This window comes from Epinephelus lanceolatus, chromosome 14 (genome assembly GCF_041903045.1).
Source record: "Epinephelus lanceolatus isolate andai-2023 chromosome 14, ASM4190304v1, whole genome shotgun sequence".
Classification (NCBI taxonomy): Eukaryota; Metazoa; Chordata; class Actinopteri; order Perciformes; family Serranidae; genus Epinephelus; species Epinephelus lanceolatus.
This window is the reverse complement of record NC_135747.1, coordinates 20672143-20699215: the sequence shown is the minus strand read 5'-3', so window position 1 is coordinate 20699215 and position 27073 is coordinate 20672143. Positions and strand designations below refer to the sequence as shown.

General features: G+C 41.5%; 2 protein-coding genes across 4 annotated transcripts in view; one reads left to right on the top strand and one right to left on the bottom strand.

The window, feature by feature from the left end:
- The window catches only part of LOC117249840 (collagen alpha-2(VI) chain-like), a 25147-nt gene extending 10305 nt beyond the window's left edge, over window positions 1–14842 (top strand). For all 3 annotated transcript variants that reach the window (XM_033615644.2, XM_033615635.2, XM_033615627.2), the window contains 16 exons: window positions 930–992; window positions 1085–1138; window positions 1756–1791; window positions 1881–1943; window positions 2489–2551; window positions 2893–2955; window positions 4137–4199; window positions 4295–4345; window positions 4422–4520; window positions 7716–7778; window positions 7872–7907; window positions 8005–8050; window positions 8133–8285; window positions 11872–12324; window positions 13874–13912; window positions 13997–14842. In XM_033615644.2, the coding sequence (XP_033471535.1) occupies window positions 930–992; window positions 1085–1138; window positions 1756–1791; window positions 1881–1943; window positions 2489–2551; window positions 2893–2955; window positions 4137–4199; window positions 4295–4345; window positions 4422–4520; window positions 7716–7778; window positions 7872–7907; window positions 8005–8050; window positions 8133–8285; window positions 11872–12324; window positions 13874–13912; window positions 13997–14598 (1947 nt within the window). In that variant the 3' untranslated portion in view covers window positions 14599–14842. The remainder of the gene's footprint in view (window positions 1–929; window positions 993–1084; window positions 1139–1755; window positions 1792–1880; window positions 1944–2488; window positions 2552–2892; window positions 2956–4136; window positions 4200–4294; window positions 4346–4421; window positions 4521–7715; window positions 7779–7871; window positions 7908–8004; window positions 8051–8132; window positions 8286–11871; window positions 12325–13873; window positions 13913–13996) is intronic.
- LOC117249855 (X-ray repair cross-complementing protein 5) lies at window positions 14813–27073 on the bottom strand. Its single transcript, XM_033615657.2, has 21 exons — window positions 26811–27073; window positions 26391–26504; window positions 26107–26290; window positions 24791–24839; window positions 24522–24644; window positions 23688–23867; window positions 23413–23527; window positions 21683–21821; window positions 21483–21595; window positions 21309–21371; window positions 21088–21225; window positions 20199–20289; window positions 18717–18847; window positions 18320–18516; window positions 18003–18093; window positions 17771–17840; window positions 17509–17618; window positions 17118–17214; window positions 16841–16908; window positions 16662–16736; window positions 14813–16486 (listed from the first exon to the last, which is right to left on the bottom strand). The coding sequence occupies exons 1-21, from the start codon at window positions 26823–26825 to the stop codon at window positions 16472–16474; spliced, it is 2178 nt and encodes a 725-aa protein (XP_033471548.1). The 5' UTR covers window positions 26826–27073; the 3' UTR covers window positions 14813–16471.

Here is a 27073-nt window from a genome sequence, read left to right as displayed (position 1 = left end):
TCAAGGGATGGCACATTGCTAATGGCACATTGCTCACTTGGTCTGAAGTAAGTATGTATATTTCAGGGCTGTCAAGTGATTTAAAAAAATCTAATTAATTACATGCTCTGTGATTAATTATTCAAAATTAATCGCATACATCATTTTTTGCTGTGAACGTATTTTTCATTTTTTAATTCAGATGAATTTTGGCAGATATGTCGTAGTAAAGCTGCTGGATTTTGGACACAGTTGTTCCCCTGTCCTCTACCACTAAAACTGGTCTGCAATTCATTTTGCAAGGGAGTTAGTCTGTCACTGGTAGACTTCATTTGCGTCTGAATGCCTGGTCAAGTGCAGCTTGACGAGGCTAGCTGCTAGCGCTAGCAACAGAGGCTGTTCTAGCTCGCACCAATGGGTTTGCTGCTAAATGCTTTGTGATGAGGTGATATTTCAGAAGTTGGAAGTTCTCAGATGGTACAAAAATTCCTTAGTGAAGAAACTGCAGATAACGTTGCTCCTTTCAACAGTTCTATCTGGGTGTTATTTAAATGCAAATGTTCCATTCATGGAGCCAAGCAGCGTTGCTGCGTTGGTCTCTATCGTGTAATAAAGCCATTGTGGCCTTCAATAACACACCGGGTCAAAGGGCACCACGGAACGCGATTAATCAGCATTTTTTTTTCTATGATTATCGAAATTAACATGTTATTTTAACAGCCCTAATGTATTTTCTACTCTTGGATGTATTACAGTGAAATTTTATATCAGTGTGTTTTGGTGCTCAGCAAAAGATGCAAAAGCAAAAGGTTAGAATTTTCATAACAGAATAAATCTAAAACTAAAAAAGCTGAAACATTTCATTATTTCATGGGACGTGTAGACTTTTAGACATTTCAGATGTACATTAGTAAATGTCTCCTGTCATGTTTGTTTGTTTATTTGTTTAGGGTGAGGGAGGCCTCGATGGAAAGACAGGTCCCCCTGGCCCTAAAGGTGACGAAGGACCAAAGGTAAACTTTAAATTACAACACAACTGAAATTACTGTCAGAAAATAAAGATTTTCTTTACTGAAAAACAGAATCAAAAATCTATCCTCATTAGGGCGAAGATGGAAACCCTGGAAATCCAGGACCACCTGGAGATAAAGGACTTCCGGTACAGAACAACAGTTATTTTCATTATAATTACATCTGTTATGTATTACTGCAAGTCAACGAGTCTGTTTAAATCTGGAGTTAACGTGTGTTTCAGTCATCTGAACACAAGTGAACAGCTGAGACACACCTGTGTCTATCATATGTCTCCAGCTGACCACTGTTCAGATGTCATTACTGCCTACATCATTTACGTTAGTGAGTCAAAGCGCCCCATGCTCAGTTATTACGTCCACACTCCCGCTAGCATGCTCATTAGTCACAGTGGCGGTTGTGGCGGTGAAGCTGGAGATATCGCTTTCGGCAGAATTCAACATGTCTCCTTCCACAGGTCAAAACAATGGAAGGTCACACAACACTTCGTCCAACTCTGTAAAATGGGCAAGTTATAGAGCGTTAGCGTGTTGTCACCCAAACAACCACCACGTCCTGCATTGATGACCCCTCAGCTGCAAGTGGCTTGAGAAATCAGATCACAATGCGTCTTGGTTGTTGTTTATACCTCTATTTAGCGTTATCCACTTGTGATCGGATCACCCAAGACACATGTTAATACCAGGTGTAAATGGGCTCACTTTTACATGGCCGATTCTAAAATAAATCTGTTAACTCTTGCAGGGGCTTCCTGGCTTAGTTGGACCACCAGGCGAAGGGGTATTCAAACATTTAAAATACATTTATGTATATCATTTTGAGAATTTTTCAATGTTTGTTATAAATTATTATGAAATAAATATTAACAGGGAAGGAGAGGAGACCCGGGAATAAAGGGAGGTCAAGGTCCTGATGGGCCGAAAGGGGAGAAGGTAAGTTTGACACCATATTTATGTTTATTTTGATCACTTTCATCCAGAAATGTCATTTTTATATTTTTAGTTTTGATTTTGGAGTGGGTTGATAGCATTGAGAGCCGCTGCTTTCTTTAACCTGGCAAAGCTGCAGAAAATACAATACAACAGAATTTCATCTGAAACATGAGTCTACTTGTTGTAATGTGTTAAAGAAAACATACAGAAGGGAGCATAAGGGGAATGAGAACTGGTGCTGATGATCTGAGAGCCAAATAACTTATTGTGAAATGCTGAGAAATTGCAGTGGACTCTGTTGACCTTACCAGAGAATTCAACAGCATGAGAGAGACAAGGCCCCGGAGTTACAAATCCCTCTGCGAGGATTTACTCTTCCACAGAAAGATCTTTAACACGTCTTTGTCCACTGCTGCTATGGTGCATTTCCAAACGAGAATCTTAGTGAAAGTCTTCCTATAGTTCTCTGAAATAGAATTATTTGTATACATTAGCTGATGATTAATGGTGTGACGCGAATCCTGACATGTTCATTTATTTCCCAGGGAGAACGAGGGCCACTGGGAAGCAGAGGCCGGCCGGGAGAAGATGGACTCAAGGGCGCAAAGGTGAGGGGGATCATGACGTGGGTGGATTTTGGCAGAGGGATGATTCAGCAGCTTCCTAAGAGCTCAGCAAGTCTTCCTCAGACCTCCAATACTGGAGTCCTGCCTTCATGTTCTGGGTGTGCTGCCAAAATAGCCTGAGCTGAGCTTGTTATTGTAAAAACACATCTTCCAGGGAAATTGTTCTACAAATGAAAAAAAAAAACAATTTTTTTTTCCCCGATAATTGGTTCAGTGCCCTGTATTGCCAAATTCACATCAGCATGTGTAAGTCTGCGTACAGTATGGGGGCTGTAGTGAAGGATGTCCAGTAATGATGTTTTCCCTCTGACTTTCTCTCCCAGGGAGACCAAGGACTACCAGGACCGAGGGGTCAGCCAGGAGAAACAGGGCTGCCTGGAGGAAATGTTTGTTGTTTATTACTTTTTTAAAAAATATATGTTTATTAGTTTTCAGTTTTACAGATAAGGCAGGGGGGCTTAAGTTGCTTAAAGGGACAGTTCACTCCCAAAAATTACATATTTTTTCTTTTACCTGTAGTGCTAGTTATCAATTTAGATTTTTTTTTTTGTTTTGTTTTTTTGGTTTGAGTTACTGAATGTTGGAGATATGGGACGCAGTAATGTCTGCCATCTCTCTTATATATAATAGAACTACATGACACTCAGCTTGTGGTGCTCAAAGTGCCAAAAAGATACTCAACAGCAATGTCTCTCTCCAGAAATCATGACCAGGTTACTAGACCTTTTTCAAATATTGTTGAAGGTATATTTATTTCTTTTTTGGTTATTTGGTTTCTCCTTAGTTGTGACTCTTATGTTTCAGTTATGTCTCTTTGCAGTTCCTTTACATCTTTTGTGGTCATTTTGAGTCTCTTCCTGGTCGGCATCTGTTTATTTGAGTGTTTGAGTGACATTTTGCAGGTAAAGGCCAGGTTGCCCCTGGACCTGTGCATAGTAGGCTTGGTCAGTAACCCATCTGTGCCTCTACCGAACTACACCTGCCAACTGCATCACCACGCAGAAGGCAGCGTGCATCTGCTCATGGACAAGAGACTTGTGACTGCATGACAGTGTGTGATGTAAACAGTAACGGCATTCTTCTCGACTGAGCTGTAACATTAGCTAGCTCAGCAGTGCTAGACTGCTTGCTTCTGCATGATGATACAGTTGGCGGAAGTAGTTTGGTAGAAAGTAAAGAGTTCTTACATGAAACTGCTTACATCAAGGTCTGTGGATTATCTTGAGTAACCAGGTCATGATTTCTGGAAAGGGACATTGCTGTTGAGTTTTAGCGCTTTGAGCTACACAAGCTGAGTGCCATCTAGCTCCATTACGTTGGAGAGACAGCAGACATCTCTACAGTCTGTATCTCCAACACTTGGCAACTCACACTAAAACAATCAAGACTGATAAATAGCTCTACAGGTAAGAGGAAAAATATGTATTTTTGATTTTAGGGTGGACTGTTCCTTTAAGAATTCAATATGAAAGGATTGCTGCTTATAACATTTTAACCATAAACTCTATCTGCTAATTGTCAGAGCTTGTGTTTTTACTTTTACTGAAAGTTTCTTCTGTGGTTGCAGGGCACTGTGGGGAGTCCTGGAGATCCTGGACCCAGGGGAGACACTGGGCCCCCTGGACCACCTGTGGGCAAAATCTTTCTGTTCATCACTTTGATCATACTATCATGTAAAACGCTCTAATATTTTGTGACTGAAATATATATTTTTTTCTTCTGAAGGGTGACACAGGAAGACAGGGATTCAACTATCCTGGATCAAGAGGATCCACTGTATGGTTTTCTGTTTACCTCATGTATTTTCCTACATGTTGCGTACTTGAGTCTAAAGTAACTCTGATCTTTCCAGGGAGACAGAGGTGATCCTGGTAAAAAAGGACCAAGAGGGGGCAGAGGTGAATGTGGTGCCAAAGGAGAACCTGGAGCTGATGGACCACCAGGAGAGCCTGTAAGATTGATAACGAAACCTTTGTCTTGACCAGAGACATGTAGATTAAAGGTATACAGTGCAGTAGTTGTTGGTTAGTGTTTGTAAACAGTATCACCAGAGAAAGTGAAAGCCAGGATTGGGCCAGTCTGAACATTTTCAGACTGGACCGGTAAACCAAATTTTACCAGGTGTCCACTTGACTCAGCAGATGCACCTGAGTGGAACATAGTGGCACCGCTTAACATCAGAGCTCTCTGTCCATATTAAGTCCATTAAATTTGTACTTCTGTTACTTTATGTTAATAAACCACATAGCTATCAGCTGTGTGCTCGAGCTCAGACTGGACACGTTACCACTGAAAAGAGGGGAGAGTAACCTCCCTCTTATCTTCCTATGTTTGTAACGTTACATTTTAGACAGAAAACACTCCTTTTATAATGTAATATTTAGTGGAAATGACATACAATATAGCCAACAGCAAGTAGCCTAGCTTGTTATTAGCAATGATCATTTAGCTTACCAGGATCTTTTAGCACCCTGGCAATGTTCCACCAGTCACATTTCTGTAGTGAAATCAGGAGGCATAATCAAATAGATAACTCCTCATCTTAACTTCATGGATCAGCCCTTCCTCGTCCATTGTGGTGGTTTCAAAGCGAGTGACGGTTAAAACTAGAAACACAGTGTCTGAAGAAAGTTAGGACACCTCTTACGTCAGCTTCAAATCCAAAATGTTGTCATACTGATGCAGTCTGACTTTGCTTGTCAACCCAAAAAACACATGAACTTTCAAGTGAGTAAACACATTGTGGCTGCTCTCCCATCTCCCGCCTCTACTGAAATTTAATCTCTGTCATGTCGCCAACACAGGCATGACCTCAGCAGTTAATTGCACACAGCCCGCCAGACAACAGTGGCTCAGTTAGTCCATTTATACCCATAATATAATATTAGTCACATTGTCATTCCTTGTTGCTAATGCACCTGGATTACTTATGAGGAGATGGATTTAGCACTGTGACACCTTCAGCACAGGTTGATGATCCAGGCTACTTTTTAATTTGCCAGAACGTGCCACAATGAGAAATGCTGATTCATCCGGTTTGCATAAAATCAAACTGGTTTAAGCTCATATATCTGCCTTTTTCGGCGCTGTTTCCGCAATTTCGTAGCTTACTCTTGGATGCGTACTGCTTAAGGTCTGGCACCTGGTCACTAAATTCCTGACCTCAATTGTGTGCTGTGCCCAGGAGCATCGTGAAAATTAAAAAAGAAAAAGAAAAGACAAGAAGACACAGGCAGAGGACAGGGTCTCTGCGGATAAATACACTGTTTGAAATTACTGTTATGGCTTTTGGTTTTTGTTTGCCATCCTAAGAGACCTCCAGGTCCGAGGTTACTGCTGACAAGCAGTTGAGAAGCAACACACAGGGACTTTACTTGGATCTTGAGGAGCCCCAGTGTTTATTCACGGACAAACTGAGACCTACGCTCTACATTTACTACGACTTGACATCTTTACCACTGATTTCCCCTCTGCTCTGATCACCAACAGCTGTCTGCTCTCAGCACGTCCCACATCACTCGCTCATCCACACACACGCTAAGCACTGGACTCAGCAGGGTGGGGTGAGGAAGACAGGAGGATCTCTCTGCATGTTCTGCAGCATTTCTCTACCCTGTATTCGAGAAAACAAATAGATGACATGAAAGTTGAGTCACAAAACTAGGTTGATATGTATACTTTCACATTTTTAAGTGGTTTTAAGTGGAGCTTTCTTAGTCTTGCAGATCCCATGGACAACACCAATGCTTACAACTTAGAACATTTAGCTGGGCAGACTTTTACAGTAGATATCTGTTTGAGTGCTCACAGTAACATGCCTTTCCAAAAACAATGTCTCAGGTACCCAGGATAACGCACAGACCTCACTGTGACCACTTCCCGTGGAGACTCTTTCTTCAGTAGGAGGAAGTTCCAAAGAAAACTTTGCAGGAAGCTCTGTGGATGGTCCTGAGTGCATGAGACATTGTTTCTGGAATGAGATGTTGGGGATTTTTTGGGGGGGAGGATGTATGTTTAAAGTGCTTTCATCCACTGCAAGAAAGTTTCACCCCCCTCTGTTGTATTGGGATTTAGGTAGAAATCTTAGTTAGAGATTAAGTGCACATGTCCTGTTGTAATTTAGGTGAGCACATCACTTTGTCTGATGCTGCAGTAAAGACAGCGTTGTAAATAAAATATGCATTGTTTGAGTTTAGCTGAAGAACAGGGCTGTGTAGTCGCTGGATATTGTACCAGGTGCAGTTTCTCATTTGGACACACAACAACAGTCCAAAGAGATCATGTTACACCAGCTGGACCAGTGAGGTGACATGTTTCTTAAAGGAATAGTTCAGATTTTTGGAAGTGGGGTTGTATGGGGTACTTACACCTAGACAGTACATTACATAATGTCGATGGCGGTCAGCATGTTCCGAGTTTGGAGAAACAGGCTGGAGTCTGACATGGAAGCTTAGCAATGTAATGCTGTGGAGGGGTCTGCCAAAAAAGTATTTCAACCACCTAAAAAAATTAATATCCATTGCTAACAAACTACAAACTAACTAACTGATCGTAAAAGCGGTAGACCAGCAGCTCCTGTGTTCTGCGAGCTAAAATTACCATTTTTGTCAACGGGCTGTCTGACAGAAAGGTAAAGCAGTGAAAATACTCTCAATATATAGCAAACACTAAACTGATACTGATTTATTTAGGTGGCTAAAATTAATTTTGTTGCTGAGCCCCATCCACAGCAGTACATTGCTTAGCTTCCATGTCGGACTCCAGCCTGCTTCTCCATCCTGGGTGTGTGCTGCCTAACATCTACTCTATCTTATACACTGACTATGGATGAGTACCACATACAAACCCAAGTCAAATAATCCGAACTATCCCACTTCTTTGGAGTTTCCATGTAATTGCACAGTTGGAGATGTTTGTTCAGTCATTCATAGCACTCACACACTGCTCAGTTCTCAAGAAACCCCTTGTAAAACACACATGAAAACAAATTAGCTGTGGTTTGGAACGTTCTGCTAGACTTCTGCAGAAAATAAAAAACTGGGGTCAATCAGATGAAGACATAAATAAAAAAAAAAAACACTTCCAAAGGAATGCAGCTTTATGCAGTAACATGAGTCACTTCCACTGAAAATGTTTTTGTGCACAGGGGAAGCCAGGTCAGGCAGGTGGACCAGGGGAAAGAGGACCCAGAGGTGATCCTGGAACTGATGTAAGCAACAGCACAACCACACAAGTAATGACTTGACCATGCACAGTAATTTGAGATCCAATTGCATTGTTCTCTCTGTGTTTGTGTGTGTAGGGGGGTCCAGGACCTGTGGGTGATCCTGGGCTCAATGTGAGTCGCCTTTAAAAAGAAATACAGTTGTGAAAATACTGTTTTAATTCAACTTCTGTGGTTGTATTACTTCTAACATGCACATCTGTCACTGCAGGACTGTGATGTCATGACTTACATCAGGGAGACGTGCGGTTGTTGTGGTAAATATCCTCACCAGTCAAACACAGCTTCATCTTTAAGCATCTTTCAACAGACTGATCCTTTTCTTGTCTTTTGTCTCAGATTGTGAGAAGCACTGTGGAGCTCTGGACATCGTATTTGTAATTGATAGCTCAGAGAGTGTCGGCCTGACAAACTTCACCCTGGAAAAGAACTTTGTTATCAACACCATCAACAGGCTGGGAACTATGGCCAGCGACCCTGCGTCATTAACCGGTACAGCTGAGCAAAAACACAGCACAGACGTCCCTGCAAATCCTTCTGCAGACACAGTTTCAAGTGACAAGGAGTAGAGGTGGCCATAAAAGATTAACCATGTCCAAAGAGTGAATCACTTAAGCCACCACTGAATATACAGTAGGCTAAAAATATTTGGATAGGGCCCCATGTTGGCACTACACTTTTCATTAACAGTGACTGTACAGTAACAACCAAGTACAGATTGTCAGCATTGCATACAGTACAGGCCAAAAGTTTGGACACACCTTCTCATTCAATGCGTTTTCTTTATTTTCATGACTATTTACATTGTAGATTCTCACTGAAGGCATCAAAACTATGAATGAACACATGTGGAGTTATGTACTTAACAAAAAAAGGTGAAATAACTGAAAACATGTTTTATATTCTAGTTTCTTCAAAATAGCCACCCTTTGCTCTGATTACTGCTTTGCACACTCTTGGCATTCTCTCCATGAGCTTCAAGAGGTAGTCACCTGAAATGGTTTTCCAACAGTCTTGAAGGAGTTCCCAGAGGTGTTTAGCACTTGTTGGCCCCTTTGCCTTCACTCTGCGGTCCAGCTCACCCCAAACCATCTCGATTGGGTTCAGGTCCGGTGACTGTGGAGGCCAGGTCATCTGCCGCAGCACTCCATCACTCTCCTTCTTGGTCAAATAGCCCTTACACAGCCTGGAGGTGTGTTTGGGGTCATTGTCCTGTTGAAAAATAAATGATCGTCCAACTAAACGCAAACCGGATAGGATGGCATGTCGCTGCAGGATGCTGTGGTAGCCATGCTGGTTCAGTGTGCCTTCAATTTTGAATAAATCCCCAACAGTGTCACCAGCAAAACACCCCCACACCATCACACCTCCTCCTCCATGCTTCACAGTGGGAACCAGGCATGTGGAATCCATCCGTTCACCTTTTCTGCGTCTCACAAAGACACGGCGGTTGGAACCAAAGATCTCAAATTTGGACTCATCAGACCAAAGCACAGATTTCCACTGGTCTAATGTCCATTCCTTGTATTTCTTGGCCCAAACAAATCTCTTCTGCTTGTTGCCTCTCCTTAGCAGTGGTTTCCTAGCAGCTATTTGACCATGAAGGCCTGATTCGCGCAGTCTCCTCTTAACAGTTGTTCTAGAGATGGGTCTGCTGCTAGAACTCTGTGTGGCATTCATCTGGTCTCTGATCTGAGCTGCTGTTAACTTGCGATTTCTGAGGCTGGTGACTCGGATGAACTTATCCTCAGAAGCAGAGGTGACTCTTGGTCTTCCTTTCCTGGGTCGGTCCTCATGTGTGCCAGTTTCGTTGTAGCGCTTGATGGTTTTTGCGACTCCACTTGGGGACACATTTAAAGTTTTTGCAATTTTCCGGACTGACTGACCTTCATTTCTTAAAGTAATGATGGCCACTCGTTTTTCTTTAGTTAGCTAATTGGTTCTTGCCATAATATGAATTTTAACAGTTGTCCAATAGTGCTGTTGGCTGTGTATTAACCTGACTTCTGCACAACACAACTGATGGTCCCAACCCCATTGATAAAGCAAGAAATTCCACTAATTAACCCTGATAAGGCACACCTGTGAAGTGGAAACCATTTCAGGTGACTACCTCTTGAAGCTCATGGAGAGAATGCCAAGAGTGTGCAAAGCAGTAATCAGAGCAAAGGGTGGCTATTTTGAAGAAACTAGAATATAAAACATGTTTTCAGTTATTTCACCTTTTTTGTTAAGTACATAACTCCACATGTGTTCATTCATAGTTTTGATGCCTTCAGTGAGAATCTACAATGTAAATAGTCATGAAAATAAAGAAAACGCATTGAATGAGAAGGTGTGTCCAAACTTTTGGCCTGTACTGTATATTCAGCTACCGAAAGTGAAATATTTCAACTTCATTCATACTGTAAAGACATCACTGGTGCAGCCCAAACCTGATATAGCTTATTCCTCTGGGCCATAGACCTCAATAGCTTTTTTGCATATGACGTTATACACAAGCACACTGTCCATATGAATGGCAGGCAGCTGGAGGCAAAGACTACCAACCATGATTTGCAGTGTTTACAGCTGTTCCAATTGATCAAATTCTGTAAAAACCAAGAGTTAATTTAAGTCCTGAAAATAGTGAGACACAAAGGGGAAAAGTAGAAAAAAAAAGTCACTGATAAACAGCGGCAGATGTGGATCTGTCTTCAGTCTGGAGAGGCGGAGTCAGCTAATATCCAACATTATTAAAGCTTTGTGTTGGATACAATGACAATTTGCTATTACAACTTGTTCATGTCTTAAGCCATGACCCAGATTTTTAACAGCATTTCACCAGACCTTTGGGAACGGTTGACCTGGTAGGTAGAAAACAGTGGCTAAAGTTGGCTAATGTTAGCTGGTAACATTAGCCTGACAGAAGTGCACCCATGTACAGAGTTGTAATGTGAAAGATGGTTAGGGTGTTTTCACATATAGTCCTTTTTAAATGAACCGAACTCCGTCCTCTGAAAGAGGACCAAAAAGTCGACCAAGAGCTCAGGTCATTTGAAAAAGGACTCAGTTCTGTTTCTGGTCAGCTTCAGCTCTGATGGGGCATCAGTACTCTTTCTGTTCACACTATAGCCTATATATAATATGTATTGACAAGTTTTGTTTTTACTTTGACGTGGCACTGTTATGAAGCCCCTCGCTTTCAGATGAACTTAAAATTGGAAGAAAACCTTAGCCTTTCTGTGCTGTAAACTGTTGCCATTTGATATACTCTGCATCCCACATCTGGAGACGTGCAGTATCTTCCATGGACTAAACTACTCCTCGTCTTACGTCCTTTCAAGTGTTGGGGGCTGCTTTCGTCTGTTTTTTCAAGCGTCCCAGTGCAATAGCATGTGATCTAGAGGGCGAAATACAGTGGCAAAGAGCGAAGCGAACTTGGACCGCTTTGTGTTCACAAGGCACGGGTTAAGCGAACCGCCCCGTAGACTTGAAGCAGTTCACTTCAGAGGGGTCTGAGTTCTCTTGGAGTGTTCACATTTGCGCAAAAAATGCTGAGTCACCGCTCTGAGTCTGTTTAGAGGGCCGAAAAGGACCAAGTGTGAAAACACCCTTATAGTCAAGCACATTTACTCAACCAGCCAAAAACAAGACGGCAGTCATTTTAGTCGGGGACCCAACTGCACACAAACAAATTATAGGCCACTAGACTCTTGTACGTTTTCATCAGCTGGCTGTGTATCATTAGGAAGTCTGCAGGACAAGGTCGCTTGTAACAATGATTATGACCACACCGGGCAAATCGGTCAAGTTGCGGAAAAATTCACTTCTCTCTGTTTTGTATGAATTACATCCAACACAGTTTTCTGAGTCACATGATATGAAGTCATGTTCCTGTTTCTAATTCATACAGTATACATTTATCACTTCCTGCCTTCCATCTGAATTTTGTGCATCATAATAGCTATGTGATTGCAAACAAGCTAATGTTGCCAAAATGTTTGGTTTTGGTCTTTTTGTGGGATTTGTTTACAGTAACCATTTATAGAGTAAGGCAAGCCTTGTCCGCACCTCTTGACACGTCTGTCTCTTCTAGGCACAAGAGTTGGAGTTGTTCAGTTCAGTCACAACGGGACCTTTGAGGCCATTCGTCTCAATGACCCCAACATCAACTCGCTGTCTGCCTTTAAAACGGCAGTGAAGAATCTACAGTGGATTGCCGGGGGCACCTTCACACCCTCAGCTCTCAAGTACGCCTACGATCACCTCATCAGGGATGGCAAGAGAGCCAAGGCCAAAGTTTCAGTGGTGGTGATCACAGACGGCCGCTATGACCCACGAGACAACGAGAATCTGCTCCAGTACCTCTGCAACAACAACGTGGTGGTGAATGCCATCGGGGTTGGCGATATGTTTGAAAAGAAGCAAGATGACGAGATCCTGGCGTCGATCGCGTGCAACGACAAGAATCGTGTCACTGGGATGAAGCGCTATGTTGACTTGGTCGCTGATGACTTCATTGAGACGATGGAGACTGTGCTCTGTCCCGGTAAGCCTGTACCTGTACATACTGCAGGATGACAATTCCGCCCCCCTGAACATTTGTCTAATAGGGGTTTCAAAGCAGAAAAGTCAACATTTGAAAATATAAAACCCAATTCTCTACATTATGATTCCCTTAAACAATTTTGAACTTTCCCAGCGGCTGAATCAACTGGGTGTTCAGATGTAAACATGTGTATTACGTTTACATTCTACGCCAGGTTATTTCTTGACTTTTGGTCTGGATGTCATGAGCTACCACTTCTGACTGGCACCCACTGGTTTAAAAGCCAGCATATGGAAGCAATTGGGCTTCGATGAAGTTAAACTGAAAGGGACCTGGACAAGAGCCACACAGAATGCAAGCTTTGTCAGTTACACTTTATTTTCACGACTGTTAACCTACAAATGGTGTATAGAGTACTTGAAACATTTAAACAGTTTATTAGTTGACTTATAAAAAAAAATCATGTTTATCTTTGTCTGCACATATTTGTGTGTGAAAATTCACTACATATTCTCAGAATAATTTTGTTGAACTTGAACTACTCAGTCAACCTAGGCAGCATGGGTTGACTGAGTAGTTCAACTAAATTATTCTGAAAATATGTAGTGAATTGTATATACTCTACAGATAACCTGTTAAACATTTACAGAATTAAGTGAAACAGATGAATTTTTAAATCTCAACTAATAAGCTGTGGATATGTTAAAAGACTATCCAAAGAAAGTGTTACCATTGTGTCTCAAATAACTAAAATATTTTGGGAAGGATAATGGAAGTAAATTCACGTTTACTTTAATTGAAGATCTTTAATTGTGCTATGTTTTTAATGTAGCAAGTTGTCACACAGTTAGAAAAATAAAAATTAGCCCCCTTAATGAGAACCAAATCATGATGTTATTTCCATCTGTTGTCTAACTCACTGGTGCCCAACTTCTTCCCTTAAGGGAGCCATTATCCTATCATTAAGTAAACTGATGACCCCTAATTAAGTTACATATTTAATGGACATCTCATATTATATTTAATGCATACCATCAACAGTACATATTAACTGATAAACTTACAATTTAACCCAAAAAGTGAGTGTAATTCTGCAATGTCAGCGATTTGGATTAATTTTAGTTAATTATTTCCTGTGAATGCTGCATCAGAGATGAGTTTTCCTGATACTTGTAGTTGCTTTTTATACAATTCTCTGTCTGTATTATGTTTCTATTATTTTAAATCATAAAATTCAGTGTTGCCTGATGCTTGGCCATCATTCTAGTAGCTCTTCACACACTTCTCTAATGTTAAGCTGAGAGAAGGCTCTGTGAATATAGCTTATATTCAGGTCTTAACTGTGCCTTTATCTTGTGATGAACTTTAAAATAACAACTTAATTTAGTTTTCTAAACAGAAATGAATGAAATACTGAGATGCAGGCCTACTGTGCTTCAAATCAAGAGGGCCTCATGATCCCTTTGAAACTTTGGTGACCTCTAATAGGGATTGGAAACCCCCAAGTTGGGAACCAGTTTAACCCATATCCATGTGATTTTCCTTTCAGATCCTGTCATTGTGTGCCCTGATCTCCCCTGTAAACGTGGTAGGTGTTATTAACGGCTCGATGATTTGTTTAATGGTATTCTGCCGTGCAGCTCAGTGAGCAATTTGTTTTCTTTCATAATAGACCTTGATGTAGCTCCATGCATCCAGCGGCCTGTGGAGTTGGTATTTCTACTGGATGGCTCAATGCGGCTCGGGTCGGACAACTTCCCGTATGTCCGTGAATTCATCCAGAAGACGGCAGACAGACTCACACTGGCCCAGAACAAGAATGATCGTATGCGAGCCCGCTTGGCACTCGTAGAGTTCGGCAAGGAGAACGAGAACCACTTAGCCTTTGGTCTCACACACGACCCCGCTGTCATCGCCGACGGCTTGGCACGCTTGCCTTATCTGGATACTTCTTCAAGTGTAGGGCCTGCCATCTTCCACACCATCGACAACATCTTGGGTAAAGGAAATGCTCGCAAGACCAGACGCATCGCAGAGATTCAATTTGTTTTCCTTACAGACGGCAACACTGACACCACAAACCTAGATGAGGCGGTTAGTGCCATGCGCGGGGCACAGGTCGTCTCCACAGTGGTAGCTACAAGAGGTGAAGTTGACCAAAGTGTTCTGATGAAGCTGGCTATGGAGGAGCCGCACGCCATCTTTAAAGGAAAAGACTTTTTGGAAATGTCTCAGTCCAGCTTGTTTGACCGTTTCATCCGGTGGGTGTGTTAAAGAGAGACCACATGGATGTGAACATCATACTGGTGCTACTGCTGTTAATCTGGCATTTTAAATGAGATACAGTTTACTATGAATCTACTCTGCGCTGTACAACTTGCAAATCACATCACAGCACTGTGCTGTGCTTTACATTTGTCAGGAAAACTGTATTCATTTTTAATATTTTGTCAAACAAAAAATGAGCATTCATCATGAACCATTAAGCTTTGAGATAATAAACCTGCAGTTTATTGGACATGGCAGCACTGTCGTCTGTACAACGTCAAAAAGGTGATTTAAAGCACTTACTGTGTGCAACATTACTGAAAACAATCACAGAACGAGAACAAAATATTTATCAACATTACAGTAATTTTGACATTTAAAGCCACAGTTGGTACCTTATATAAATAACTTTTTTGTTATCCTGCCTCTTGCTAGCTTCTACAGTGGTTCACTAAAAACAACCAATCAGCGCAGAGGAGTCTCTAACGCAGCTGTCAATCACTGCTCGTGAACTGTGGTCAAACTGTCAAACTAGGCATCGCTGATCAAATATGGAGGAAGGTACTGTTACTGCATTGCCTATTTATCACACATATTTTAGTGTACTGTTTAGCTGTAAAATGAGAGTTCTGCTCTGGTTGGTGGGTGGTGTTTTTTTCCGGCTCAACTGTTTGCAACATGGCAGCAGGTTCACAAACTTTCTCTGCAGTAATGCCATTAGAAGCAGAAGGAGTTGAGCGTTATCTATTGAATTGGTATATTAGGATGTCCATAGTAAAACATCACAATGGAGGATGACATCGATGGTTCTGTAAGTTATTAATAACTTACTCAGGACGTTGCTTTGTCACTTTTTCACGTCTACCAGAACCCCTGATATTTATACATTCATGAGTAAAAAAAAACAAAAAAAGAATTTAAATAAAAAAATCAGTCGGTCCAGCGGATGACAGCAGATATTGATCAGTGATGGTGGCAAATCTTCTAGATGGCGGCGACAAACTCGGTTGCTAATAAAGGTACCAGTTAGCCAATCTGGCAGCCAACAGTTCATATGGTAGATAAATCAGAATTTTTGCTCTAAGCATGAAGTCAATGCTATAATCACCACCGCAGTGTTGGTGTGGACGGACGGACGAACCGATTGGGGGGAGAGTTAGTATGACGATAGCATTGTACATCAGCCCAACCCTAGCTACAAGGCAGACTAGGCAGTAGGCAGAGGAGTGTCTTTTTTTCCCACAGATTATTTTTCTCATTTCGCACTTTATGAAAGTTAACAACTACAGCTCTAAAGGACCAGTGTGTAGGATTTACTGGCATCTAGTGGTGAGGCAGCAAATTGCAACCAACTGAATACCCCTCCCCTCACCCCTTACTTTTTAAAGCATCTAGTACAACCTACAATGACCTAACATAAAAATGTGGAAGACCCCCTCTAGAGCCAGTGTTTGGTTTGTCCGTTCTGGGCTACTGTAGAAACAGTAAGAATAAACAGCAACATTTCTTAATTCATGTCATTATAAACTAATGGAAACATAGTTATGAATATTATATTTAATTTCTGCCCATAGACGCCCCAAAGTCCTACATACTGGACCCTTCAGACAAAAAAAATCTAAATCCCTTAACATACAGTATTTGCATGAGTGTTTGTGAATTCCTCGATACAGTTCTGGAGTAAACGTTATCTAAGTCAAACACTGCTCTGTGCAGTATGTATGCAGTTACTCAGTATCACCAGTTAAGAGTATCAGTGGTCCCCAAGTGGGAGGCAGGACAATGGACAGCTGAATTGGTTTGGTCTGGCTGAGCTGAATGATTGCATTCTTCTTGATTCTCAGCATGTCCACTGCAGACACTCCCATTGCCTCCCTTCTTACATCATGTCCAGCTGCACAGGAAGAGGAAAAAAATGTAAGACTGGAGAGTTTATATAAAAGGTCTCAATAGGCCATGCTGCAAAAATACAGGAAATGGTCTTAAGATGAGTTTGGGGCACTTTAGTTAAATATTTAAACCTAGAAAAGGCCACGGAATTAAAAAAAAAAAAAAAAAAAAACACTTGCCAAGTCATCAACATCTCCAGTATCTTCAGCTGGCAGTGCAGCCACCTCTTCTTTCTTCTCCTCAGTAACCAGAAACTGAGGACGAAAGCAGCTTCAGTTAGTAGAGTGCACTCATTTCAAATGTGTAAAACAGTCATTGTTACCTTAACAGCTCACAATGGTTTAAATAAGGGAGTCACCTGATTAGCTTCACTTTTGGACACGGTGCTTCCTTCAACCTCGTCCTTACTGATCAGAGTTATTACATCTGTCAATCAAACAGCAGGAATTTAGTCTAAGAACATCAAACTCCTTTCAGCAGACTTGTGATTCAGGCCGCAGCGCATTTTTAAGCACCTACTTTTGTATTATTTACTTATTTTGCACTCAAGACATTATGTAGAAATTTATTCCCATCTCAAGGGAGGAATGATTTGAGAGAAATCCTGCAGCCTTGAGTAAGGATGCTTATCATACCTTGAACAAGCAGGTCCCAGAAGTCCTCCAGCCCTCTGTTTGGGATGCTTCTTTTCAGGGACTGGAGGTAGCCGTTGTACAGACTGGCATCCCCCAGCTGAATTACGAAAGATATTAGACAGTCAAAATCCATTTATGAGTCTCCTAAAAGCTCACACCTACATGCAGACACATGAGCACATACTCACACAAGAACTGGCCTCGGTTCAAGTCGCAAGAAATGAAACAGACTCATCGTAATCTTCTCAAGTTGACTCATAATCTCCATAGCAAAAGCAAAACTATGCGTTCTAATATGTCAAGATTCTTTCTTCACACAGACTCTTGTACAAGCAACCCTGCACATCATCATGCATTTTCCCCAAACAGAAGACACTGAATGTTTATTTACCTTGACGGACTGCTCTCTAAAAGCCTGGATACAGGTGATGCTTTTCATGTAGTAGTGTGTGTTCTTGTTGCTAAGCAACTGCTCTATCCTGTGAGTCAGTTGCTGACAGACTGGGAAGGACACAGGGGTCACCACAACCAAACAAAGAGATAAACACAATTACAAGTGCTGAACATGAGACATGATGGTTTGTAACGCAGACAGAAAAAATGTTTATCAGGCCAACTCGCCAGAAAAAAACAAAAACAAAACTGGACCTCACCCTCTCTGAATGGAAGACTCTTTTTCTTGATCAGAGTGCGGAAGTCTCTGGCTGGATCCACACTTCCCACCTGGTGGAGTGTTTAAAATTAGAGAGGAGTGAAGTGAAATGGAAATTTTAAAGTACGCCTGGTCGAACAAGCGGTGAAGCACTTTATTTGGAATGGCTGATATTTATAAAAAGTGGTTATCTATCTAGGATTATTATGCAATCCTGCTCCCCTGATTCTCACCGAAGTAACAGAGCCCTCGGCAATGTCAGCCAGGCTATACTCCTCCTCCTCCTCGTCTCCTTTTGCCTTCTTGGCATCTGGCTCCTCTGAGCTGTAAATGGCAACAGAGGTCACTTAGAATACTGAAAATATTTTTATAATCAGTAGAAGCTCCACACAGACACTTACAAAACACTGCTGTAAAAAAAAAGTCACAAATCACATTCAAAATTCTTTTACACAATCTTCTACATGAATATTCTGTACAGCACAACTGCATGACAAACAATCCGGTGTAAGACGTTCAAAGACCCACCACCACACTGAATCGAACTTACTCTTTGCCAAAAATCTGAGCACTAGTCTTAGGCTTCTTTTTCTTCTCCACTTCTGTGAGAGGAAATTTCCTCTTCATCTCCTCTAGCTGAGCCTGGCAACGTTCAGTAATGACCTGAGGGCGCTCAAGAGCCGCCTTCAACCATGGCTCCATGGGTGGAAGAGGGGTGCCTGGGCTCACTGCCCGATGGTGCAGACACTGAAAGAAAGGTGGAGTAGGGGGAGGTGACACAGACAGTGAGTGGGGAAGAAACAATCCGGGTTGAATATTAACAGCCTCTAGCTGATGAAATCATTTTTTGGTGACCTGACAAGATGACACTCATCTCCTTTAAAACTTTACCATCTGCCTCAACTCAAAATAAGACAAAGAAGTACTGTATCTCTTAACTGCAGTACCTGGAAGTGCCTCTGGAAGGCAGGGTTGGGAATGTGGTGGACCTTGAATATGTCCTTTTGTTCGTCATTATCGTCCTTCTCCACCAACATCATGGAGTCAATGAGAGAGTCCACAGCAGACAGCTGGGTGTCTACAGGAACCACAACACACACGAGTCCATGCCTCCATCATTTAGTGAAGTCTTCAAACTTATTTTTCTCTTTAAAAATACACACACTGCTGCATTCACATGGAATCAGGTAGACGCGGGGTTCTTACTGACATTACAAAATGACATTCGAGGACATCCAAGTACTTTTTTAAGCATTTTCAAAGAGTTTACTCAAAAGGAATAACTCATTTCAAATTAGAATGTATATTAAACATTAATACATGATGTGATCAATGCCTCTTTTACTTCACTCTTTTTAGGCATAACTGTATAAAATCCTCCACAAAACGTTTAAATGGCAGAGAGCTATGGTGCTTATACTAACACAATGCACCACTTGAGAAAGCGCCGCCATCGAGAAGGTGATGTGTCAGAATTTAATAAAGAAGATGATGAGCGATTTCTGAGTCTTAGCAATTTAGTTATAATGACTTGAAATACTTTGGTAATAATACAAGACAGTGTTATGTGGTTCATGTGAATTTCAAGGACACTTTAAGCACTTAAAAAAGGGACTATTTTCTAGGTATTCCTGTATTTGATTTTTTCCCCCAAAACTCAGGTACTTTAAGCACTTTCAAAAATCTTGTGCGAACCCTGGGTGGACAGTAGACAGACAACACCTTCTGGACAGCACAGGAAAGCAAACAAAGTCTGATGGACAGGACGGCAAAACGAAACAGGCACAACGACATGTTGCTGTGGTGATGTGTTGTTGGACTGGCATTAAATCTATTAAATAAAATTATTTTGTGTCTATTATTTTATGCAATTATTCTAATAATGCATGTACAAAATGTGGCTTTCTTAACCTCAAATTAATGTCAAATTCCCTCCAAAATGCAAGGGCATTCACTCACTTCAAAAATGGACAATTAAAGGAGAATTGCACTTGTTTATGTTTGTCTGAAAAATAAATTACTAGCTTGTCATTCCATATCGCCCATGTTTTCTCCTTGTGTGAGGTAGCTACATAACATCTGGTTGTAAACACTAAAATAGTATTCGGTTTGCGGTCTGCCTGAATCCATGTTAAGCAGCATTAGTGAAGTGAGCCGCAGTGACAGCCAGCATCAGACTGTAGTTCTCCACCTGTGTCACATATATAAACCAGTTATGTAAGAGCAGTGGCAGTTAAGCACTACAGCAACTTTCTGCACTTATAGGGGGGGCAAAAATGTCATGTTCACACCTGCAGGTCAAAACACTGTTGCTCCTGCAGTGATAATGAATGGAACACTCCCTCTTGTGGAGAATCTGCAGTCAGTTAAACACGAGTGAGTGAGTTTGCAAGTTTAGCCAAAAATCAGTTCTATGAGGAGTTTTTTACCTGATGGTGTGATCTTTTTGTTATTTTCAAGAGAAGGAAATGTGAACTGTCTGAGGTCTTCCATAAACGGCAGCTGGACGTAGATCAGACACTGTTTGAGGATAGAGACAGACCGTTAGCTCTGTGCAATTTAGTAGATAATATACTTAAAGGAATAGTTTGGATATTTTGAAGTGGGGTTGTTTGAGGTACTTATTCATAGTTGGCGTATTACCTACAGTAGATGGTAGTCTGCACGCTCCCAGTTTGGAGAAGCAGACAGGAGTACCAACATAAATGTTTTGCAATGTGGACAGAGGCAGTTTAAATATATGCTACATTTAGCACATTTTTGTTGCTTTACCTTGACGTCAGACATCCCTTTCAAACAGGGAACTGAAGCCGCTACCTATGCTCTCTTCGATGCCATCAGACTTCTTAAAAAAACAGTAATTTTAATTTGGAGAACAAAGGGGTTGCTAATCCACCACTGCCTTGATCTATTAGTTTGTTTGTGTGACTTTGGTGTTTTAAAGAGTTAGTTTGGATTTACCAAAGTCACACAAACAAACTAAACAATCGAGGCAGTGATAACCAACAATACCCGTGTTCTGCAAGTTAAAATCAATGTTTTTGTCAAAGGATTCTTAAAATATTCCTAAAATAGTGTACATTTAAACTGCAATTGTTTTTTTTTAGGTGGCTAAATTACATTTTGCTGCTGCCCCTGTTCACAGCAGTACATTGCTTGGATTCTATGGGAGTGCTCCTGTCTGCTTCCCCAAACTTGCGTGCCGACTGCACTCCACTTCAGGTAATGCACTGATTATAGTCAAGTTCTTCCTACAGCCCCACTTCAAAAAGTCCGCATTATCCCTTTAAATAGCATGTTTGGAGTCTGTGATCTCACCTCATAGCCTGGCTTGATGCACGGAAAGGCTGCTCCTACTTGAGGGTTGCTGCGCCGGTCATAGGCGTAACGCACAATGGCCACCATGTTGAGTTCATCCAGCGCTCTGATGAGAGCAGACATCGCAACTGCTGCATGCTGCTCCGACAGAGGAGCAAAAACAGAAACAGTCAGTGTCAAAATATAGTCACCAGCAATGTGGCAGGTCTCTCCATGCTCACCTCATCGTCCTTGCCAGAAAACATCTTAACAACTTGACTCCCCATGAACTGATGGCGTTGTACCTGCAGGCAGATGGTAAAAATAAACAAATAAAATAACTTGCTAAAAAATGTACTTGATCTGAGATTTGTTTTTGATGTCATTAAATCACACCAGCATAAAAAGTATAATACCATGTTTTGTTTGGTGAAGCCGAGAACCGCAAAGCACTTCCCATCATGCTTGTATTTCATCTGGTCTTGATCCACTTTGGAGAAGGGAACAATATCACTTCCATAACGGAAACCTGTGGACAGAAAAGAAGCAAGTTTTTATAGTGCTATTAAATGGTAAGTACAACATTAAGTCATCAAATTTCAAACAACTTTCTCACCTTGGATGGTATCATCCTTCTGCACCTCCGTCTCATTGTCATCATCCAGACAGTAGACGGTCTCTCTCTTCACGTCGTCTTTCTGATTGGTTTGAGCGTCAACTGTTGTCCATGTTTTCTTCAATCTCTCTTCTGTTACCTGGAATACACAGCGAGTGGTATTAAAACATGAGAAAACCTTTGTGTGACTGACGAGCTCATATCTGTGTATTTACATGACACTATAGTAAAGTGAAAGCATTTTGAAGGATACCTTTCACATACAGTGAGTGAATGAACAAAACATGGATAACTGTCACATATTTACAATACTCAGGCAACTAGTACATCACTACTAAGCAATGTAACTTTAAATTAAAAGATACATACTGGGGAAAAACTGATTTACTTTTAAGTAAACAAATAAAAAATGACAAACATCTTGACTAAAATTCTAAATTACATTATTTGCAGTAACCAATGAGCAAAATGCATTTTTGCCACAAGGTGTCATGAATCGACCAGATTAAAGAACAATAACTATAAAGTAGACAGTAGAAAAGTAACTGCAGAGTGACATGATTACATGTGGAACAGCACTTTTTTTAGACATGACAGAATTCAGCATCTCATCATTCAGTTTAATTGTGTAATAAGCATGTAGAGTACTGGTTCTCAAACTATGGTACATGTAGCACTAGTGGAAGGCGCGCTCCCTCTAGTGGTACGAAGTATTCATTTATATTTTAATTAATTCAAATATATACACCGATCAGCCAAAACATTAAAACCACTGGTGGGTGAAGTGAATAACATTGATCATCTCAATGCAATGTTCTGCTGGGAAACTTAAGGCCCTGGCATTCATGTGGATGCCACTTGACATGCTCCACCAACCCAAACCGTTACGGACAAGTGATCCCTCACAGCTACGGCACTCCCTAATGGCAATGGCCGCCCCAGCAGGACAATGCACCAAATGCCAAATCACAAAAACTGTTCAGAAATTGCCTGAGGCCTAAAGAACTCAAGGTGTTGACCTGGCCCCCCCAATATCTGAATCTGATCGAGCATCTGTGGGGCGTGCTGGTACCCCACCTCAAGACCAACAGGTCTCAAACACCACAGGACACCCCCCAGAAGTCCTGTACCTCGACATGTCAGAGCCAAGTTCATTCCAAGGAGGCGCCACTATCGGAGGTACCTCTGGGGTACTGGCACGTCCTTGAAGAATCTGGGGAATATGGAGGCCAGGTCGACACCTTGAAGTCTCAGCACCTGATGAAGTGCTGGCCCTTCACTAAAAGTTACCAGATGATGTCTAATTTCATGACCCTACTTTGTATTTGTTGTGATTGCACATCAGCGTAAACATTCAAACGTAGCTGAAATAGATTCAACGTAAAAATCCTCAGTAAAACATTTAAATGCCATGAGAGCTGTGGCGCCTATACTATAGTGCACCACTTTCTCACACTTCCAATCCAGAGAGCAAGAGCGTCATGTAACCATAGAAACTTGCTAAAACTGAACTCCCACAGCAAGCTGCGTCTCCTCTCCTCCTGCCTGCCCCACACCTACTGCACGGAGAAGGGAGGAGTGAGGGGGAGAGACCCTGCACTGATGGCAGGAGAGTTATGGTCATGTACAGTCAATGATATATGTTCTTCTGATTAGCATTAAACCTGCCTCCTGCATTTACAGTTAGTACTTTATCAAGGTTATTCCAGTGCACTTCAGAGTCAACTCACTGCTTTGTATCCAACAATTCGGATAGACAGACAGCTGCCGATGGTCAGCTGACAGGGCCAGGCCATGGGTCTCCTTTCGATACGCTTGAACATGCACAGCTGCTCAAGTGCATTCCTACAGCAGGAGTGAAGCACATGGAAAGCCAAGTCATATGACATCATTCAATAGGAGCATTAACTTCTTTTATATGTAAAAGGACTCATGTGGCTCAGAGAGGAAAACATATGTGAAGAAAGAAAACTAAATATCCTGTGTTTAATACAAGCCCACCAACCGGAAGGAGTAAATTTCATCCAGGCCGTCCTCCTCATCCAGGCTCAGCATGATGTGTTTCACCATGTCCAGGCCACTCTTCTGTTCCCTGGACAGACCTTTGCCTGTGCCGGGGTGACCAGGGCCTCTTCCATCCGCATCTCCACCACCCTCTTCATCGTCCTCCACAGGAAAAGGCAAACTGAGAATATATGTAGCAGCATGCCACCAAAAATACCAATTATTAGCTACATCTAGTATCTCCCACAGTTAGCCTGATATCGATGCTGCACAGTGGTGGTCCTGGATGTTCTAGTCAAGCTCTCCTTTTGATACACTCTAACAATAATGGCTGCCATTTGCTTGTCCAGCTGTTTAGCTGCTACGCGGCTTAAATGTGGAATAAAATGCCAGCAGCGCTAAGACTTGAGACAGTGTTGAGCACTTTCAAATATAAAATGAGCACCTATCTTTTAACCACTGCTTTTAATTAATTCTTTAAACAGATTTTTGTTTGCTTTATTATTTTTCAATCTGTGTGCTTTTAATTGTATGTTCTATTATTTTACTCTGCGTCTGCCCATTTGCCTTTGTTTCTACTCTATGTGCCTCTGAATGCTTGCTTTTATTGTTTATTGTGCTTTTACCTGTGTAAACTATAAAGCACTTTGGGTTGTCTTTGAGTATGAAATGTGCTATATAACTAGATTAACCTTGCCATTTATTACAAGAGATACTGACGCACACCAATGCATTAATGTTCTCATCATTATGTAACCTCACTGGGAACATTTGTGGGGATTAGTATATTATATTTGCTTTGAAATGACATTTTGTGAATGTGCCTGAATCTTACAAGAACTGCAGGGTGATGCCAGCTTGTTTCAGGTTTTCAATGATAACGTCCAGCTGCTCTGAGCTGACCTGAGTGCTGAGGTCGGTCAGGAGGGCAATGTTGAGACGATCACATTTCTTCCCCCTGGAAATAAACCCCAAATATTATGTTACATCACTGAAAAAACAATACTTCAATCAGCAAAATTAACACTTAAATGTATGTACATCCGTTTTTATTTTTGTTTATGAATCATGAGAATCATGTATGAGATCCAGGAAGCTTCGTACTTTGTTTCTGTCTGAAGGAGATCCATGCACACAACAAGAGCATCCAGCCCTGTTGAACAGGAGTTAAGGAGGTAACAGACTTTTTAAAAACTGTTTCGATATACTGACAGTAATAAGATGCAGATCATCTGTCACAAAAACGACCGATCAGAGCTGAGGAGTCTCTGACACTGCTGGTGAACAGCGGTCAAACTAGGCAGTGCTGTTTCTCGCCTCAAATGTTTTCAGAAACATACTTTAGTGCACTGTTTAGCTGCAAGATGAGAAAGTTGCTTCGTTTTGGCTCAACTATTTTCAACATCGCAGCCGGGTCACAAACTTTCTGATTTTACAGCGAAACAGTTCACTAAAATATGTGTCTGAAAACATTTAATCTGAGAGATAGGCAATGCAGAATCTTGATTCATATTTGAGCAGCGCTGTGTTCGACAGTCTTACTGCAGTTCATGAGCTGTGACTGACTCCATTGATGGCTGGTCTCTCTGAAATGATCTGTGATTGGCCAAAGTCTTCAGACACTGGCTAGATTTTCTAAAGCCTGAAAAGAGGCCCAAGTGGAAATGCAGAATTCTAGTGTTCTCTCAGACATCCTGAATTACAATATGCTCAGACGTTATTACAGGGTTTCCACACACTTTCATCATCGTCACCCCCACCACTCCGGGCCAAGCACCAAACCTGGGGTGACAGAGCCTTCTCCATAGCTGCCCCCTCCCTCTGGAACACTCTACCCAAACACATTTGAGACTGCACTGACCTGTCCCAGTTCAAATGTGTGAATGATGTTGTGTGTATCTTATTGTAGTCTATTTTGTTATCCTTTTTAAGCAATGTAATGTGTCTTTGAGTACCTTGAAAAGCACTCTATAAATAAAATGTATTATTATTATTTTTATTATTATCACCTTTTCCATGACTTTCCAAGGACCCTCAATAAAATTTAACAACCATTCACAACATACAAGATGAACACAACTGTATGGCATACTTTACGCCAATGTTAATTATTGTCTAAAAATCAAACAGCAACCTTTTCTAGTCTCTAATAACTGGTTTTATGTGTGACATTATGTGGAACGTTACCCAAAGAAGATTACTGTAACAATTAATTTCAATACACACAAAAAATTTCCATGATTTTTACTAATTCCATGACTTTTCCAGACCTGGAAAATGAGTTTGAAATTGTGTGACTTTCCCAGATTTTCCATGTCCATGAAAACCCTGTTATCGTGAGATTTCTGCTCAGTTATGCCAAAATTACACTACTTGCCCTAGCTTTCATTGATAAACTAAAGTATCAAGCAAAAGGATACAATCAGCCTGCTGACTCTCTGGATGGATCTGATTTGCTATTTCCTCCAGAAGCTCAAAGTCGGGGATCATAAGATTACGATGCACGGTGATGTTCTGGTACTGGTCATCCTGGTCCAGTGGGTTCTTGGTGGAGTCTGTGCCAAACAGGACTAAAGCCAGCTCATCCTTGCTCTCTGAAAAGACCTGTCAAAAGGGCATTTTAAGTGTTTAATTAGGATGACAAAGAGCCTTAAAGTAGATTTAGTTTGTTTCTTATTTTTGAAAGTGTGTGGGAGAAATGTACCTGCCGCTGGACAAACTTCTGGATGACTTTTTTGGCCAGTTCAAAGGGGGGCTCTTCACCCGGGGCAGAGTTGGACATGGAGAACCCCACATCCATACACAACACCAGTGCTGACTACAGGAAACAAACAAGAAGGCATTCTTATTTTTTTAAAGTGCATTATTTTGGTCAGCAAATTGTTCTCACGCTGTTAAAACCACCACACATATATTGCTTTATATACAATCAATGGGGGGCGTGACAGCGTTAGCTTCAACATGTCTCAACATGTCGCCAACATTTAACGTCTGAAACTCGATGACGGAGAATAATTTGTTTCTGACGTTTGGACACCGCCCGTTAAACACGGCGAACACTATCTAACAAAGCTGGTCACCACATTTAATTAAATTATCTTAAAAAATGAACAAAGTAACTTACTTTGGAACCTGCCATTTTCTGTTTTTCCCTCTTTCAAAGGTTGTGTGTCACACTGTTATGGCTCCTGAAAGAAACTGTGAACCGCAGGAACAACGTAGTTCCTGGTTCCGGTGATAATTGTTCCGCAGTTCTTCGAGAGCGTCACAGGAGCTGTTGTTGTTGTCTGCACACTGTATTAGCTATACACCTGTTTACCGAAACATACCGCACCCGTATCAAGCTGTAATGATGTCATTCGTGGTGTCCTCGTGCTTGAGACGCGT

Coding starts and splice junctions, on each gene's coding strand:
- LOC117249855 (XM_033615657.2), bottom strand. Junction 23,528..23,687: donor GATGAAATTTACTCCTTCCG/GTTGGTGGGCTT, acceptor CTCCTGCTGTAG/GAATGCACTTGAGCAGCTGT. Junction 21,372..21,482: donor GCTTCACCAAACAAAACATG/GTATTATACTTT, acceptor ATCTGCCTGCAG/GTACAACGCCATCAGTTCAT.